Here is a 19,502-nt window from a genome sequence, read left to right on the forward strand (position 1 = left end):
GTCGGACATGATGTCCGATTGACTAAAAATATTTATTTGCAGCCCTGATAGTATAGTAGACTTTGAGTGCTTCATTGAAGATGAAGAAGTAGAAAGATAAAAAATGTACTGGTTAATTTTGTTTTTAAATAGATTTGTTCTACTGTTATTGAAGCTACAAAAGAAAATTCTAACATTGCAGATTTTTTTTGCAGACAGTCAAAGAGGCCCCCAAGTCACCTTTCAAATCACGCAATCACGCAAAAGAAATTTCCAAATCACGTCATAACGAGTTAAATTTCCTTTCTATTACAATCACTTTGGTTTCTCCAATCATGCAATCACGCACTTTTAAAATCTTAAATCACAAAATCACGCACTTAAGAAACACCAATCACGCCATCACAAAAACCCTGGGGGCCTCATTAAAGGAACAGTATGCTTATACTTACTATGTTTGCTATACTGTGCTATATTGTCTAGGTAAAAAGATGTAAAAAAAAGACGCAAATATTTTTTTATGAATGCTGATATATGGCAATAATCAGTCAAAACCTACATCATACCTACATGACATATTATACAACCTGACTGCTGAAACAAGAATTAAATTGTATTTAATTCTTTCTTCTAGGCTTAATTTATTCAAATGGAAGCAGCAACACAGATGTTAAAGCGAGCTGTTGAGCTTGACACATCTAAAAAATATTCAGAATCAAAAATTTGTTATGAAGAAGGTATAGAAATGTTGTTAAAAACCTTAACAAAAATGACCGATGAAAATGCTAAAAAGGTCATACGACAGAAGATTGATGGGTACATGAAAAGAGCTGAAGAACTGAAAAAATTTGTCAAGAAGTTAAAGAAAGATGGGAAATTTCATGAGAAAATTGAAATTGAAAATAATCAAAGAGGCTGTAGTTATGGAAGCCTTTTTTCTAAATTCATTGATGATAATTTGACTGTTGTTGAGATTAAAGATGCTTACATTAGAAGTCATCATCAGATATTGAATTTATTGAGATTTTGCGAGCTGTTGTTACGAAAAGCCAAGAACTTGAATGCCATCAACATTACAACAGGTAGGGTAATAAAAATTCTCATTGTTTACTTATGGGTCAGAATCTGACAGCTGTTGTTTTCTTGACAAAATGCAAAGTGAAAACTAAAAGTGCATAGGAAAGGCCTTTTTTTGTTCAGCAGACAAAGTACAACATTTTCTTGCAATTTCTCTTCTAGGCAGTGATGAGAATCAACCAGAGGAACAAGCTCAAAAATTAAAAAATTTAACAACAAGTTTAGATTCATACAGGGTGACATTATCTATAAAATATGAAGACACTCTACATGATCGTGAAATATTATTTGATAATGGTTGGATTATCAAGATAGGTAGAGGATTGGATTATTTTAAAAGGCCAAACGGTCCTTTCTCAATAGGATTTTGTGATATGGATTTAAGACAATGTCATAAAACAACCATTGACATATATGATGCACGATAACATTATTTTCTTATATTTTTTGTATTCAAAGTCACTCTATTTATTTTTTAACTATTTTTTCAACTTATCTAATGCTATGCTATTTTAAGAATTTGTTTGTTTCATTATTTATTTTTCAACTTACTTGTATTTCAAAAACATTATACTATATTTTTTTCTTTTTATAATATTTGTTTCATTCTTTCATATTTACAGTGAAAATAAATTAACACCATGCATAAACATTTAATATTTCCAAAGATTACATGGCATCAGTACTTACTTTGGTATTTATCTTCTTAAAAATATGCAAAACCCCATTTCTGTTTTGGATGAATTCAACTAGTACATAGGTAGTTTTATCCTAACCAATCGGGGAGTAGCTGCAAAATAATACATCAATAAGTTGAGATTTTTAACTGACTAATACTGTAATAGTAGAGGCTTTCTCAAGTTATTTTAATTATTAGAAAATCTTTTTTTAGATAAATAATTTGTGCTTAAATTCAAGTTGTTTTAATAATAAAAAAATTGAAGATGCGATACTTTGTGAGTAAAATTTACCATTTTTAATGTGAATTAATCAATGAATGATTCATTTTGAGAAGGAACAATTATGGAGGAGCTATTTGGTGAGCTTGGTAAGAACTTTACTAATTGACAGAATGCTAATTTTAACAGAATGTGATATACACTTTTCTTTCACCAAAACGTTGGTGAACTCAAAAATTTACTTAGTGTGGTTACTTCATCAAAAAACTTTGGAAATGGATAACCTATGAATATATCAGCATACGTAAAATCGAATTCATGTCTTATTTTGATAATTATCTTGCATAACAAGAGATGTTTTTCAAAATTTTGACAAAAATGACGTCAAAAATGTCAAAAGGTACCAGTTTTACAGTTAAAAATGGAACTAAAACCTGATTAAAATGCTACTTTGCCATACCAGACAAGGAAATACTTTTAGGCTTCTATCGATAATTTGATAGTAGGTCTCCCTATCCGGGTAAAGATTTTACAACAAAAAAACGTGAATTTTGATGTATTTTTTCAGCTTTTTTCTGAAAACACACAAAGACATTTTGGGGTGTAGTAGAAAAGAAAAAATGATTTTTGAGCACTTTCTTTATCATTTCCCTTGTTTTAAAAATTTCTGTCGATTCGGTATATTAGGTCTTATCAAACAAAAAAATCAACAGGATTTTTTGATTCCACACTAAATTTTATACAAAGAAAGGCTAACCCACAATTTGGGGTGCAGTAACTTTGAAAAGTGAAAGTTCTGTTTGAATGATTTTTATCTGAAATGGCTTGAAATAAAATCATGCACTAGGAAAAATTCTTTAGGTGACAAATAAGTGTCAATAAGGCTCATTTTTGTATTCCCCATGATTATTTGAGGCGTCAGAAAGAAAACAAAATTTATCGACATTTTGGGGTACAGGCAGTGTAAGTCCTTTTTATAAATTGCTCCAAATGAAATTTTACCATTTGGGTAAAAACTGGTTTTGAAGTGCCAAGGTACCATAATAATGAAAAAAAGAGATAAAAACCCATTATATATTACTAAAAGTCTTCTTTTTTTAGAATCAGTTTCAGATTCTATTTCCAACTGGTCTGGTTTGATTGATGATGACAATAAAGTCAAGGATTTTATCTCTAAGGTAAGCAAGAGCTAACTTGCTGTAGTGGCGGTAGTGAGGACCAAAGGGCCTGCCTTACTAAGTAAAAAAGGCTGCCCAAGTTAAGCTTGTAGACTAAACATTGTAATTTATGTCCAAATTGATTGGTTTGGACTTACTCTAGCCTACCCGTGCTAGGCTAAATGCGATGAGTCAAGCCAAAGTTGAAGGGCTGGGACTTGATCTAAAGGCTGTAGAAATAACAAAGCGGTCTAACTTGTTTACTCACAATAATTGCCACTAATTTGTTTATCTTTTCATCTCTTCAAGTATTACTTTAAAATTGTAACTAATTTCAATGTGGTCTCAGTAGAAATTACAGGAAGCTTTCCTTGTATCATCTCACAATACATCATTGTACACTAGAAATCTAAAGTCAGCTTTAATTTAAGTAATTTGTTGGTACTTTATTGATCGATGTCGTACTTTACTTTTTTCTCCCTAGGTTTGTCAGCTCATCGATTTTATCCAAGAAGAAGAAAAACCTACTGAAAAATTAAAGGTTTCTTTCAATATGATCTTCTTTACAATTGAAATTGAAGTACATTAATTTTGGGGCTGGCCCATACTAATGATCATACACTTCGAACGAGGATATCTAAAAAAATACGCCTTTCCAAGAGCTCGTACAGCTACTGTTGGAAAGAACAAGAAATTTTGAGTAAGATAGGTCAATTTGAGAGGCGCCATACCCGCTAAAACTATTTGTTGTGTGAAATATTTGATTTTTTTTCAAAAGGTGCATTGCTCTTGTTAAGACTTTAATATATTTGTTTACTGTTGGAAAGAACAAGAAATTTTAAATTTGGTACAAATGTGTAGAAAAACTTGTTTTGATAGCTGAGAAACCAAAATAGAGCTCATTTGAAATTTTGAAAAATTGTCTTAACCCTTTCCGGACGCAGGGTCCACGGGTTGGCCCATACGTGAAAACGTCGTGCAAAATATTTTCTAAAAGTGCATATCCTGGAAATAAATATTAAATAATAAATCTTGGAGTTGAATTTAAAAAATGTGATATTACAATATATTTTATTGTTCTTTTGTAGTTTCTATTCAGCTCATGCGAATCATTGGAAAGATGTTTTGGACTGATTTCTGCAGACCAATCATGGACTGTTGAAATCGTTTGCCAATGCTTAGCATTCTTCCTGTTTATATTCAAGTTCTTTGAGGTTTGTGTACTATTTGTATTACTATGACACTCAGACAGAGCTTATTCTTTTGATTCATTTTGATTTTCAGTTTGATGTAAAAAAGAACGCAGTATTATGATTATGATTTCTATAACAATGGACACCACACTGAAACGACCGCCGGCAAAAATTCATGTAAAAAAAGCTTTGGGTATACGGCTACATGTCATTTCCGATACATTTTAGAATTTTCATTTAAAACAGATTACATTATAGTCATTTTTCATGTCTCCATCATTCAATTGCAAGTAAAAGAGATTTATGGGAGAAAAAAGAGAAAAAACCTGGGTAATCTAGTTAAAAAAAACGAAAGTAAATGGTTGACAAAGTAGTGAGCCTAGGCAAAACGAGATTAACGTACCACTATTGAAAAAACCGCCTCCGGCGGTTGAAAATGCAATTCAAAATTTTCTCTAAATTTGTCTTCTCTAAAACCGTTTTATCTTTATTGCAATATTGGTATAATTAAAGAGCAAGCTTTTCATAATTATTTTCTTTTTAAATTTTTATCTAGGATTGCAAGAACAACAGTGCAGTGAATTCTATTGCAGAAGATCTAGCAAAACTTTTCCAAACTGCTTATAAACATCTGAAGGTAATTAGATTGTCCCCACTCGCTTCTTACTTCACTGTTTCACAATGATACAGCTTTGTTTGACATTTTAAAGGACCAATTTTAAAGTATTGTATTCAATTGTTAACTTTGATTATTTTGATTTCGAATGTACTTGAGACGTTCGGTGTTTCAAAGTTTATGCGTATGATAAAAATATTTAAAAAATTTCCTTTCTGCTAAAAACTACAAAATACTGTTTTCTTTTTTTCACAGTTCGTTTCAGTCAAACTTGAGCACATTTCTGAAACCCAATGGAACAAAGATAGAATACAATTGAATCAAGGTACATTATGTCAATACAATACAATTTAATCAAGGTACGTTATGTCAATACAATACAATTGATTCCATATTTATTCTTTTCTGTGGACATTAAGCTTAAATGTTAATGTTAGGAATGCAGCTAAGAGTCATAAAGAATCATAAAAGTTAGTCTTCTGGTAAGGTTTCTCACAGGCCTTCAGAGTTTAAATGAAATAAATAAATTTCACTCATATAGTTTGCATGTTAAACTCTCATTAGAGTCAATCAGATTGGTTTACAGAGGGTAGGTTTGCAGGCAGCTATGCTGCATATTATTACCCGATTTTTGACACTAAGATCTTTTGAGGGTTCGATCCTTTGAGAGGATGATGCAATGGTGATGGTTTAATGTTTCAAACTGTTCTGTTTTCTAGCATACAAACTGTTGGTGGAATGTTCATTAGTATTACGTCATCTAGACATCATGGCCTGCGTTCCTATCTGGAAACAAATGAAAAAGTAATGATTTTTATCTCTACGTTTCACATCAATCTTTGATTCTATTTGTGTGTTAAATCCAAACTATTGATGATGTAAACAAATGAAAAAGTTTTGAGTCACCGCTCAGAATTTTTCTGAATAATGATTTTGATTTAAAAATCAGTTATTTTTAAAACCGGTTAGGTTTCCTGCGATTAGTTGCAAAAATCTTGACTAATAGGAAGTACCCTTGTTAAGGTGTGCCCAGATCTTCCATGATTATTGTTGCAATTGTAAAATTGTGTACACTCTCTCCAGTCTACGTTTCACACCAATCTTTGATTCTATTTGTGTGTTAAATCCAAACTATTGATAATGTAAAGCATTATAGCATTAAGCATAAAGGCTACTTGTGCGCGCTGCGATCACACTTTTATGAACAAAGCTTCCACGTTATTGGTTTTTCCAGCGCGGGCTAAATCTTTATGACGTAATCTTTTTCCAAGCAAAATGGATTGAAGCAAATGGTGTGATCAAAGCGTGCGCATGTGGAGACCGGCCTTAAGGGTACGGTAACATCTCAGTGGTCACTTTACAAAAGATTCTATTATTATCGCTTTTAGTGGTTTCTTTTGAAAAACGGTTTTCATTGAAAGTATCTTCAAAGTGAGCTTCATTAATGTAAACTTGAAAATTTTTGTTATCAAAACCTTAACATATAAAATCATTCCACTCTCTCTTTTAGGATAATATTAAGGCAACCATGTACTGAAATAGATGACGACAATTCCTTCATTGTACCCTCATTCTTTGATTCATTCATTTTATCAATACATGCAGTTGAACAGTGGATTGACAGTTTTATACAGGTTTGGAATTTTTCAAAATAGATTTGATTTGTTGATGACTTTCAAAAATTCTAAAAAATCGTTCTATTAAAGAGTCTTTTTCGTGATGTCATACAACACTTTTTTAGCCAATCAAGCAAAATCGATCTTTTAAATGAGTCAATTTCTCAAATTTTTAAATATCTTTAAACGTTTTTTAGAATTTTCTTAAGATTGCGTTGCTTTGTAAAATTAAAATAGAAAATACGGTATGCAATTAAATTTAAAGTTTAAATCAAGCACATGCAGATTTTCAATTTTTCCCGGATAAAACACTAGCTTTTAAAAAAAGGCTCTTAGGTAAAGCTAAAAATTTGAAAAGTCCCTAAGAAAATGAAAGAAATCGCAAAACCGCAAAACCGCAAAATTAAAGCCTGCTTAATGCAATTTTTATAATTGTTTTTTTCGACCGTGAATATTAGTTCCAAATTTCCTTCACCACCTCCACTATAATTTTCTTCTTAGGGTGACATGGAGATGGCAAGAAGATCAGAGAAAGTCTCAAAGTTCATGATGAGTTTGAACTTACAAATATTAATAGTAAGGCTCTTCATTTTTAATTGGTACTATTTTTCAGGAATAAAAGTTACTTAAAAGTTACTTAAAGTTACTAATATATTAAAATTGAGTTCTCAAATACATGTTTTAAAATGTTATATAAAACTTGAGTTCATTTTTCTGGTGTGCACCATTTTTGGCTTACACATAAATCAATGCTTAAAAGCTTTATTAAAATTGCTTGATTTGGTTTTCTATATACATCATTTGACTGTTTTTCTTAAAAATTGAAGTTTTTGCCACATGAAAATGCTAACAAAGTTTTATTTTGCAATTTCAGGTATACAAAGAAAAAGCTGGTCGGGATGATTGTAAAAAAGTACTCAATCTTCTTATAAAGCTAAAAAGGTTTGTTGACAGTCAACGACGCTTACCTTTCTTTTAAGCATACCTGGTATTTTATTTTATTCAGTAAAGACACACCCTTCAGGTAGGATTTTTCAGCTAGTTTGGGTAAATATAACGGACCAAAACTTGATGAGGATTGATATCCCCATGTTATCTATGACTGGGGATTTGAGTTTTGAAACCAGAAAATTCTGTGGGGATGGAAAAAGTAACACAATATTTTGCAGTGAGGATTCGCTCATCTGGTTATTCTTAGCGGTGACAAAAATCAGAGTATAATTTTCACTGGGGACGATATTTTGACCAATCTTTCCAGTGGGAAAGGATCCCAGTGGGTCTGTGAGAAGGGGATGTGTAAAGATGATCAAATTTAATTTAGTCTCACTGATACTTTCTAACACTATCGAATTTGGTTTTTGGGAGTTCCATTTATTAATATTTGATAGAAAATAATTTTGCCTTCTTAAGAGAAAATTATCTTTTTTTAAATTCATTTTAGAATTATTCAATCTCTTCTACTTACTATGTATTTATCCTCAACAACATTCTAGTAACTTGTGGTGACAAAGTGCTCTATACCAAGCGAGAGCTAAATTCAAAATCAAAATTATCAATTAATTGTTATGTATTTATTCTCTGGTTTTTCATTTCAGCTCAGATATTCAACTCAAGCAGATTCCATCAAATGTTGATGGTACGAAAGTTGTTGAATATTTCACTGCAATTGTAAGAACTATCAATTTATTTGCCCTCGATTCCAGAAAATTTTTGTACATGGGGGGTGTATAGCAATGTGCCCTCCCGGTTATTACCATAATGGCTTTATGGCAACTCCTGAACTTGGGCACAGGATGTACGGTTGTACATGGGGGGGGGTGGAGGATTTATTGGATATTTTGTCCGGGGGTAGTGAAAAATCTGTAAAATTTGCATTGTTTTAGTGGAAAACTTGCTCTGATTAGGGATGATTTTGAATGTCCAGGGGCCAGCTGTCAAAATTCACAATGTCCGAGGGGGGGGGGTAAATGTCGAAAAAATGTTATATCCTCCACCCCCCATATTCAAATTTTTTCTAGAAGACCCCTTTGTAGATATTTAGACTTATCAAAATCAATTCTCCATGTTTGGTAAACCCTGATAAGCTGATTTATGCATTAAATTGTTAAGATTTTAATGGAAGATCGATGTTTTTAGTGAAAAAAATATCGGCTGGCATAAAAAGAGCCAAAAAGTATTAAGAAAGGACCTCTATCTGTCAATGATATTTTCTGGATTCTTAAACTTAGATCAAACCAATGATGACAGAATTCATCCAAATGTCCGACGCCCCATCTTCATTCAATGGTATGAAAATTCTGGCAGGAGAAATAAATTTTGGGATTTGGGATGTTATACCCAAAGAATTTTTTAGCAAAACTAAATTTTAGTTCCTTAAATTAAAGCAAATACTGGCAAACAGACATGATGTATGTACAGGTTCTGCTAACTTTGATAACAAATTCTGGCCGAGAATATCCTCCAACCACCAACTTCAATATTTCCATATAAATTTACTTATCCCTAGTAGATTCCAGTAAAAATTTAAGTAATTTCACATTCATTCACTTATTCTACCTCTATTCATGATATGCACCATTGCAATGTCTTCCGTTCCACCCAGTAGCTGATTGGTTCAAAGTGACGTATTGACTGATTTTACGTCACTTTCAACCAATGAGCTACTGGGTGGAACGGAAGACATTGCAATGGTGCATATCATGAATATAGCTTTATGCTTCTATGGAAAGTAAGATAAATTTATCTAGAAAATCCCACGCTCGAACCTGTATTGAATCCAAAGATTAATTCTCCTATTTTCTTTACTTCAGGTTTCCTAGAAGACATAACAAGCGGTGATTCTGGAAACACAACACTTTCAATTACACCAGAAATTCTTAGCGCCCTTGCATCTTGTGAAAACACTCACACAATAAAAACATGGATGGATCCCACTGATAGCCGAAATTATAATAATTCCATCTTAAAGATGATGATGGGAAAATTACTTCATGAGTTTGAACACAGTATTCTCTTTCGTGGTAATTCATTATATGAAGACCTTTTGGTGAACATGTGTTTCTTTGTTGCTATGCTACCTGGAGAATATTTCAATCACTTGGTTTGTATTATAACAATATTAATTATATTTGCTAATTTATTCTTGATATGCGTAAGTCATTTTCCCAACGGAGACACCTTAAAAAACTGAGATTTGATCACTGCCTGCTACTAAAAATAGAAACACAGTGCCAGTGGTCAAAATCCGCTGCACAACATACTTGATTAGTTTTATTTTCATAGCTTGTAGACACAATTTTTAGGTGACCCTTAAGAATAATATGGCCCCTAGCATTTATCTAGTTGAAAATACTTCAGGCGACCCCTTCAAGTTGTCATCACGAGTTTGTGTAATTGGGCCAGGAAAAACTGGTCCAACTTTTTGTGTTAGAAAATCTTTTAACCCTTTGGGATTCAGGGTACTTTTAGGTTTTTAACCCCACTGAAATTCTTAATTTTCAAAAAATTTAAAGAATTGGCCATATAGAATTCTTGTCACTTGTGCTGGTTTTTTTTTGTATTCCCTATGGAATTTCAATTATAAGGATTCCCAACAGGGTATATGGGTTTTGGGGAAATCTCCTTTGAGGGGCAGAATGGAAAAGTGAAAGTTTATGTTCGTACTTTTGCACTGCAATCAATTATGTTTGTTTTACACAGCCTAAAATTTTTTCTCTAAAAACGGGAGGATTCAAGCCATGATTTATGACCACTTGATTATTTTCTATAATTGGTAATATGAAATAAACGCAAACTATTCAAAAAAAGCATCCTGTTCATTGTCGAGATAAGTCAGAACTTGATCCTTTTCGCCTCAATCATTTTAAAAGAAAGAGACCCTTCTAAATATTATGATTATACTAATTTGTGAACTTTCATTTTCAATTTCATTTTAGGAAGAAACATTGTTGGACAATCTTTTGGGAAATGAATCATCACTAACAGCTCTGTTTGTTTCTGATGTTTGGTGCTTCGTGAACCGGTAAGAGCTGAACACTTTTTGTAGTCGATTGGTGGCTGGCTGGCTGGCTGGCTGAGATTGACAAGGAATTTTAAACTTTCTATTGGTGAGGTTGACTTCGAAACTTTGGACGCCTTAATGTTATTCTAGTCTGGTTTTCTAACTTTCATTTCTTCCTAAAAACAACGATTTTGTTAAACATTTAAACATGCAATAGGAGGGAAGTTGTCTTGGAATGTTTGCTGACAAATTGAGACGAAGAGGTCACCACTCCAATTCAATAATAAGTCAACACAGGCGATTTGAAATAAAAATGAAATGTAACGTTCGTGAACGACCCTTCCTTATGACCAAAGGTTAATAGTTGACTCGATTGGGACGTTTTAAGACAATAATAGCGAGTTTATGTATTCGAGATAAATCGAGGGGGACGGTATAAAGCAAAGTTGACATGTGTCCAAAATCACCGTCCACTTTGCTCGACGACGGTAAAAAAACACCAAAATACCGTCGTCTGTTTAGGTGAACAAAGGCGATATAAAGCCGTACATATTGACTATCGACTTTGTTTTGTATCATGTCACTTACCGTCGCCCTCGATATCCTCCGATACATAAACTCGGTATTGACCAAATCAAGGAAGCGACCAGGGACGGTCTCTAACGTTCTGTATCATTCTTTTTAATGGAAAGTTCCATTTCATTTTATTTCAAGTCGCTTGAGATTACAGAATTATCTTATTTAGATGGGGCTCTGAAGAACTCTGTTGGCAACATTTTCAATATCTTGGAAGATTGGTAACAATTTTACAAAATTTTACAAATTTTATTCAGAAATTCCTATAAAAAATAGCTTTCTCTTTATCTTGATCTTGTTAATGAATTCTTGATAAGGTTGATAATGATACAGTGGAGTCTCTATAACTCGGACACACATGGGAAACACAAAATTTTGCTCGAGTTAAGGAAACTTCGAGTAATAAAGACTTTTTCATGAAACTTTTTCGAGTTGAACACATTTATTTGGGCTGTTTATAGAGGTTTCTGTCTGTGTTTTGTAACATATTTTGCTCTAAGAATGTTAAATTAAATTAGAATTTATTTAAAGTTCATGTTATTAAGAAGAACCTTATTTCTTTTTTCCAGCTTTTGCAATACGATAGTTCGTCACACATTTTGCAACATACAAGGATATCAGCTTTACTGAAAAGAATCTTTTTGTTTCTTCCATTTTCGATGCATGTAAGTGTAAATCTTTAGTGATCTAAGTACCGAGTTTTCTTGTAAGTAGCTCCGGTTAATCAGTCAGTGATGATAATTGTCTCTCATAAGGTCAGTGTTTGTTATGTCAAGGTAACCATAAAAAATATCTCTCCAATAAAAACAATTAACGATATCTCTCAAATAAAACAACCAACAATATTTATCCAATGGCACGAGTAGCGTTAACCTTAAAACAGGTAAAAGTGTCACATTTGCACCCAGAAAACACCAATTTCATCAACAATTATTATCTACGGTCTTAATCACGTCATCTCCACAGCTGATCGACCTGGTTTCTTTCATAGTGGTACGCTAATCTCGTTTTGTCTTGGCTCATTACTTTGTCTACCATTTACTTTTTGTTTTTTTAACTAGATTACCCAGGTGTTTCTCTTTTTTTTTTTTCCTTAATGTCTTTTATTCAGAATTGAATAATCGAAACATGAAAAATGACTACATTTTAATCTGTTTTCAATGAATAATTTAAAATGTACTAGAGATGACATGTAGGTGTTAATAATGTGCGCGCGCGGTCTTTCGCGAGTGTGATACGTGATGGAAGGCGGTCGTTTCAGTGTGGTTTACATCCACACTGTGACCTAGTATAGAAATCTTAGACTGAAAGCCTATCTTTTGGGTTGAAATAGAAACGTAATGATACAGTCATCTCTCTCTAATTCGGATCTTTTACCATTTGAATGTGTAAGATATTGGTCACCTATAAATTAGTCCTGGTCACTTGAAGATTGAATCAGAGAAATTCAACTGTAAATCTTAGCCACGTGATAACGGTTATGCAAGTTTTCTCATGAAAAATTTGTGTGGAAATTATTGCTATTTAAAAAAAATTTCATAATGGTTAAAGAAATTCATAAAACAAGCTTTTAACGAAAAACATCTTTATTCTTCGAACAACATTATTTTTTCAGTTGTACACTTTTTTCATCATGAAAGGATTGGTGTAGTTTGAACGTAATTTCATGGATTTTATTTTAATCACTCAATCACTCTATTTGCTGGTTGCATTTTCTCATTATAAAAAACACAAATCTTCTTTCTTTTCTAGTCAAAAATCGCGACTGTTTTTCGCACATCTAAAGAAACTATTCCAATCTGGTCTGTAATATGTCCATGGAACTTTGATGAAGAGGGTCTTCAAAAAGAAGTCGCTGCACAGATCTGCCAAAGTTTTCTTGATGTTATGACATCGGGGGATGACGAAAATTTTAATGACCATGAATTTGTAAGTTTTATAGTATCTAGTAGCAGAGTAATTTCTTTATTTGATATTATAATATAGGTCTTAATGCCTCCATTCTTGCCGCCGGCACGTTGGGAATAAGTAGACAGAAACTCAAAAAGCTTTTTCATGATTTTATAATAAGTAATAATGCCGCCAGTGCACTTTCACCTGATGGCGTATAAGGTGAAATTGCGCTGAATATGAGTTGATATTTCACTCCGATAGCCTGAATAATCTTAGGCTGCACGCATCCCCATCTGATGTGTTTTGATATCACATCAGAAGGGATGCGCGCAGCCTAGGATACGGCAATTTTTTCATGCTCTTCACAAGTTTCATCACCAGCTGTTTTGGCTCTCCGTGAACGGAACGAAGTGATTCGACTAAAACTTGGAAACACTTGTTTCTACCGAAGAAACCTCAGACCACCAAGCCATTGTTCCTGGTTCTATTAATACTCTACATCCCCCAAAATAATTTATTCGCCTGCTTAAGCTGTAGATGTTTAATCACAATAGGCAGATGTGACGAACTGCATGGTCAATTTAACGTCGTCAATTGAAAAATTCAATACCCACATTGAGGATGAAATGAAGGAGAAAATACTGGAACCTGTGGTGGATTATTGGCATTGTTTTGAGCATGCGCAAGAGGATATTGATATGGTTTGTATGTCTGAAAAAAACCCCACTTAAATTTGAAATTTCAAGGTTTTCTTTATACCAGGGTTATTAATCCTACGTTAATCGTTTCTAAAAGTATAATCTCTGCGCAAATATGCGTCTGTTTTTAACAATCCGTGAAAATTCCTTAGAAATGTGCTTTTTAATGGGCTGGGTCCGAAAAGGTTGCATCTTTTGTCACTTTCTTTCAAAAATTCAAGAACATCCATTGACGAAACATCAATTAATTTTCTTCGTCATCAATTTTTATTCATTGCCAATTCAGTATTTGAAAACATCTTTTACTCTACTAAACAAAAAAATGTATAGTTTTATTTGCCAGGTCAGGCAGTAATTTTCTTTTTTAAATGGTGAATATGAAAAAATTCACTTTGACTCTAAACAAGAAACTGTATAGTAATACTAACTTTCTTTTTACAGAATGAGCAACTTGTAGTTGGCATGTTAAATTTGATCATGAATCTCTTCTCGTATTTAGACCAACAAACCTTCTTACATGTATGCATAATGCTATTACTTAATCTTAAGCCATTGGCTTCGGTCGATCCGGTAATTCTGGACCTAAGTGCGCCGCAACCCCTCCTGCCCTGTTCTTTGACCCCGCCCAAATTGAATTTTTTTTCCTAGTTGAGGTATGTACGCACATTTGAAATCCAAAATACTTGAAAATTTGGAAGTTGCGGAATGGTGGTTTAAGGAAAGGGACCATGCCAATAATTGCGCTTCATTATGCAAGTTGAGTTTTCTGTTTCTTCTTCTCGGGTGATTATTGATTTGATTTATACCTTCTTGCCCACCAGCTATCCTTGTAGTCAAATAGAGCTTTTTATAAATTACGTCACGAACATCACTTGCCTCGTATTCAAACAATTGCCATGGTGATTATGTCCCTTGATACATAAAATGATTTCTTTATGCATAGAAAGTAGTTTTAATAAAATGCGCTGAGAATTAATCACCATGTCATTAATTTCAAAACGAGGCAAGTGATGTTCATAACGTAATTTATGAAAAGATCTATCATTGCACTATTCTGCAATTCGGAATTTTTTGGTTCCTTTCAAATATCGAATTAGTATACTGGTATTGAAATTATCTACCAAAATCTGTTAACCATCAACCTTACGATCGCATAAGCGTGAAACAGTCTGTTCTATTTCCGAAGAAAATAAATGTTGTAATCTATACCAAATTGAAATTTCTCTACATGCTTCAGAAGATTACATGCATTATCCTTTCAGCATTACGGTTTATGTTTTTCAGATGATATCGTGTATTTCCAAAGTTGTCATTTCGATAGATAGTGAAGCTGTCCAGTTGCAATGTTGTAGCACGTTGGCTATGCTCAAAAATGTCAACTTTCCAACCCAAATTAAGGTTAGACTTTCAGTGGAGAAGAAACGTTATAATTTTACACCCTGTTTCATTGTCCTAATGAAACTTTTTCCGGGAGTGGCCGAGGACTTAACCTTGACAGTGGGGTTCAAGGGACCATGTGAAGTGTCTTAGGTATAATTTGGGGTATTTTATTCTACCTTCTACTTCACTGGATTTGTTATTATATCGTTTAACAAGTCGCCGAGAAACCTATTTAGACCTGTTGCTCTGGTATTTTTTAACTGATTTTTGGATTAGGGAAGGTTGTAAAGGTTTTATTTTTACATAAGTGTTCCCGTTTCATATCAGACACATTTCATATCAGGGCTGTGTCTGCCTATTGTTCTATTATGCTGATATAGGCAAAAAATGTTTTTCTTTTCCTCTGTCTGACCATCTTGCTCCACATCCGTGTCAATCCAATGTGAAAAAGTTTGTGAATTGAAATTGATGAGTAAGCAAACGATGTCACACTTATTTAAAAACAAAACCTTTAAGACACAAGCAGGAAAATCTTGTTTGTACCAAACAATTCATTTAAGGTTCAAGTCTATAATATCATCTCTCTCTGTCATCAAAGGAAAATTGCTTGCAGAAATTGAGCTTGATGTTCAAACATTTGATCACAAGTTCATCGTGGATTGTCCAAACGTACGCAATGAAAGCTCTCAAAGATTACGCTGAGGTATGCTTAAAGTATCAACCAATAAGATCGAGTAGCAGAATAAAATCAACCAGTAAAATTTTAATTACTTAGTTCCATTCTTTGGGCAAAATTCATTTTTTATCTCTTTAAGAAGAGAATGTCTTTTTCTATCTCACCCCTAATTTCTCTAAACCGTGAATTATGCCGTTCTGGCGATCCCAGAGTTGTCTGTTTAAGCAGACCCGATCTATAGCGAGAACCTCACTAAAAACCGGGACTTTTAATCTCGTTTCTTAGTGAGTCCCACTTTAACGGTTTTTGAAAAATAGAAGCCTTTCAAGTGCTTTGACGCAAATTCAATTTTCTGGTACAGCAGGAGCTTCGAAATTTAAAAGTGACGTAAAAAAATCGAATGTTTAGAGCCCGAAAACCCGGGCTCAAAACATTCAAAAAAGTCGCAGTAGTGGAATAGACGTTTTAATTACGTAGAAAAACGCGGATAACGTCTAGTATAGGCTAGCGATCCCAGAATTGTCTGTTAAAGCAGACCTGGATATCTACCTGTATCTACGGAAATTTCATATCGTAGAGGTGTACTACGCTACGTTACATGTGAGATATACACTCTGGTACAGAGTAATTGTAGAGACGCAACAAAAAATATGAAATATGCAGGCCTAGATATTTTGTTTGTCCGCCTAATTTTCCCTGCAATCATACATTCAAGAATTCAATATTCGAGACGGGAAAAAGATTATCATGATACGTTTTTTTTAATCTTATTCATAGGTCACATCCTATCCGAAGGTCTTAGGAACATTCCTGCCAACTAAAATGAAAAAGGACTTCGCCAAATTCTTAAAAAAGGTAAAAAAAAAAAGTCTGTTACCAGTCAATTCTAGTAAAAAATTATTCAAAGTAATGGAGATTCATATCACAAATTTTGAAAATTTCGAGTTTGGCAGAGCGTCGTTTAGGAGAGTTTCTTGTTGACGGTAACTTTCAATATTATCAAATAAAGAAGCGTATTGAATAATAAAACTTGGAATTAGAGAGCGTCAACTGAATTTTTTTTAATTTAAGCTTATCGTGAGCTTTTCTAACCCATCTTTGATCTATTTCAGAAAACTCACCTTGAAGAATTATCGATGTTACAATTACAAGAACGAACGTTCGAATTATTGTCAATAGAACCTTCAACTAACCAAAAAACACACAAAGAAAACTGCATTACAAATAATGAGAAGATTCCCAATGGATTGACTGTAAAAACTTTATGTTTATGAGACTGTTCATCTAACGTTTCTAGACCATCTAAAAAGAACGACAATCCCCAAAACCCTCACCCTAAACTATCAACGAACAACATATTTCACCGTCCCAAACCCCGACCTTGGTCAGTAACTACCACCCCTACATATTCATTACTTTTTTAACTTTACGCTATTTAACAACTAGCAGTTTAAAGAACGATAAATTAGTCTCTCTATTTGGGTGAGCTGGAGACATTAGGTGAACTAACTCTTATTGTTTTACAGTTTTTAAAAGCTATCAAAGACAACCTCGTTCTTCCCTGGTGTTTTTATATTTCAGTTCTGCAGTCCAATCTGAAGCCAGTATTAAAACTGTCTATCAAATTATATTTGAATTAATTTTATAGGATTCGAAGCGAATGAAAATTGACAGCACCGAATATTTAAAGGTAATTGTTCAATATACTATTATGTTGAATTAGAGCTTATGATTAGAGGAATTTAACAAATCGGTTAGTTTGGGTCTCGAAAGAATGCTATATAAATGGCTTAAAAAGTGAAAAATTCAAACATACTGTTCAAGAAACATTTAAAAAGTTTTGCAACTGGTGAAGAGATTTCAAGTCAAACATCATCCGTACATCCATTTTCTGAAGACCTCTGAAAGAAGAACTCGACGAACTCTTATACAATTGGTTTCTTACAGAATTTTTTTTTTTACTTGAAAAGATCATAAACGACAGGGAGGACAGGGGAGGGAGCTATCATCATTGTTGAAAAAACTAATAAAAAACTAGAACATAGCACCACTGTACATACTTACTAACACACTGAATTCTTGAGGGCTACTTAGACTACGCAATAAATTGACGAACAATATTTGAAAATATAGTTTTCGGACCGTAATTTACGAAGTAAATAACAGGTACTCTATTATAAAAAGGAATTTTCTTTCTGTAAGAAACCCCCTGTATTGCTGGAAATTGCAAATCAAGCTGACAATATATTGCGGACACCTTTTCAATATATTGCCTGGTAATATATTGTGTAGTGTATGTAGCCCTTTACAGAAGAACCTGTTTCTTCATCCTAGGGAATCAATAATCATCTGGACAATATTGAGCAGGAGGTAACACTTCTCCAACAACTGCAACGTCAGCAGAATTTCCAATTGACCAATGATACTCGCCAAAGGATACTCAACATTGTACAAAATTTAAAATCCATCCCTGGTTGACTATGTGTGGTAGGAGATTTCTTTGCTGTAAAAGTGGAACCAAAGTTATTCAATCTCTTTAAATTCATGTTTTGATTCGGAGAATGTATCTGTTAATTACACATCGCTTCCGACTACGAGTCTACTCGTAGTATATGGGTCAAAATAACGATGGTACTTCAAAGGGTCATAAAACTTTGATACAGAATCTTTTGGAACACGATGCACAAAATGGTTTACAATGTGGCATCTGAAGTTAAACTGAGGCCACAGAAGCCTCTGAAAAGTCAAACTTTCGATAAAGTTCCATGGATGGAATCAAATTTTCGATTTTCGAATTCTGAAAAGGGGCTCGGCAGTGAACGTGTAAAATCAGATTGAATGTTAGAAAATTACATAATATGTTAGGACCAAAACTTTACACTTTACAAGTTTCAAAGATAACTTGATTCGAAAATTACAAAGAGTTTATATCTTTTAAACTTTATGTTGTTCTGGAATCGGTTTTTCATGAAAAATGATTTTACAAAAATATTCCAATAAAGAAGTTCCGAATGAACTGTTTGTCAATACGGCAGAAGCTCCTTTTAAACTTTTTCGACGGAAGCAAAAGTGAATTTATTTTGTATCTCAAGGAAAAATTTGTAAACAGATAGATTGTTAATATTTTCGGTAGAACAAAGTTTTCAAAAAAGAGAATATTTTTAATATTTATCATGAAAATTATCAAATCAAATCATGAAAATTTTTTTATCTATAATATTTTTTGATATTGGCAGCCGATAGATTATAAGGTTTCTTTCAGTTTTTTTTGGGGGAAGTATTCATATTTACGGATTTGAAGTTCTGAGAGGACTTTTTGAGGAGGTGCTGTTATGACAATGTATAGCAGATATGATTTAAAAATCGTCCGAATAGAGATGTAAATAATTTACAAGAGAGCAGCCTTCTTTTAAAGAGTTTGTTTTTGAATGCTAGCTGTCATGTAGAAAAGATCTTCTTTTTGTGTTTGGAATATCGGAAGCTTAACACTAACCTTTTTTATAAGAAATCGGGAAAGTTTTGTTGAACACTTTTACCTATTAAAAATCGGTATAGAAACAAACCCATCATAACAAAAATGTCGTACGCCTCTTATAATGAGTTTGCGAAAGGCAAAAACTTATAAACTTTTCTAAAAATTTCCAAAAGCAAAGAAATTTCGTGGAAAAATCTTCAACCTCTCAGAACTTCAAATCCATGCATCTGAATACTGTCCAAAATAATTAACTGAAATAAACCTATA

At 33.1% G+C, this 19,502-nt stretch overlaps 2 protein-coding genes across 2 annotated transcripts; both read left to right on the forward strand.

Annotated features, from left to right (window-relative positions):
- Positions 1-497: 497 nt before the first annotated feature.
- On the forward strand, positions 498-1,741 carry LOC136802516 (MIT domain-containing protein 1-like). Its single transcript, XM_067059254.1, has 2 exons — positions 498-1,061; positions 1,219-1,741. The coding sequence occupies exons 1-2, from the start codon at positions 629-631 to the stop codon at positions 1,482-1,484; spliced, it is 699 nt and encodes a 232-aa protein (XP_066915355.1). The 5' UTR covers positions 498-628; the 3' UTR covers positions 1,485-1,741.
- Positions 1,742-1,948: 207 nt separating this feature from the next.
- Positions 1,949-18,931, forward strand: LOC136802511 (FIGNL1-interacting regulator of recombination and mitosis-like). Its single transcript, XM_067059250.1, has 25 exons — positions 1,949-2,104; positions 3,057-3,133; positions 3,597-3,653; positions 4,201-4,326; positions 4,862-4,942; positions 5,177-5,246; positions 5,641-5,725; positions 6,432-6,555; positions 7,039-7,113; positions 7,412-7,479; positions 8,133-8,205; positions 8,766-8,823; positions 9,348-9,637; positions 10,473-10,558; positions 11,283-11,334; positions 11,683-11,778; positions 12,866-13,042; positions 13,561-13,707; positions 14,146-14,223; positions 14,989-15,102; positions 15,683-15,787; positions 16,538-16,615; positions 16,873-17,013; positions 17,409-17,450; positions 18,095-18,931. Exons 1-25 carry the CDS (start codon positions 2,080-2,082, stop codon positions 18,236-18,238), a joined length of 2,469 nt encoding a protein of 822 aa, XP_066915351.1. The 5' UTR covers positions 1,949-2,079; the 3' UTR covers positions 18,239-18,931.
- The last annotated feature ends 571 nt before the right edge of the window (positions 18,932-19,502 follow it).

The sequence above is a fragment of the Clytia hemisphaerica genome, unplaced genomic scaffold, assembly GCF_902728285.1.
Source record: "Clytia hemisphaerica strain Z4C2 unplaced genomic scaffold, Clytia hemisphaerica genome assembly, whole genome shotgun sequence".
NCBI lineage: Eukaryota > Metazoa > Cnidaria > Hydrozoa > Leptothecata > Clytiidae > Clytia > Clytia hemisphaerica.

Excerpts from the sequence above, each read along its gene's own strand:
- LOC136802516 (XM_067059254.1), top strand. The coding sequence starts at position 629 with ATGGAAGCAGCAACACAGATGTTAAAGCGAGCTGTTGAGCTTGACACA. Across the intron at positions 1,062-1,218 it reads TGCCATCAACATTACAACAG|GCAGTGATGAGAATCAACCA; the intron begins GTAGGGTAATAA and ends TTTCTCTTCTAG.
- LOC136802511 (XM_067059250.1), top strand. The coding sequence starts at position 2,080 with ATGGAGGAGCTATTTGGTGAGCTTG. Across the intron at positions 7,480-8,132 it reads CTTCTTATAAAGCTAAAAAG|CTCAGATATTCAACTCAAGC; the intron begins GTTTGTTGACAG and ends TTTTCATTTCAG. Across the intron at positions 8,206-8,765 it reads TTGAATATTTCACTGCAATT|ATCAAACCAATGATGACAGA; the intron begins GTAAGAACTATC and ends TCTTAAACTTAG.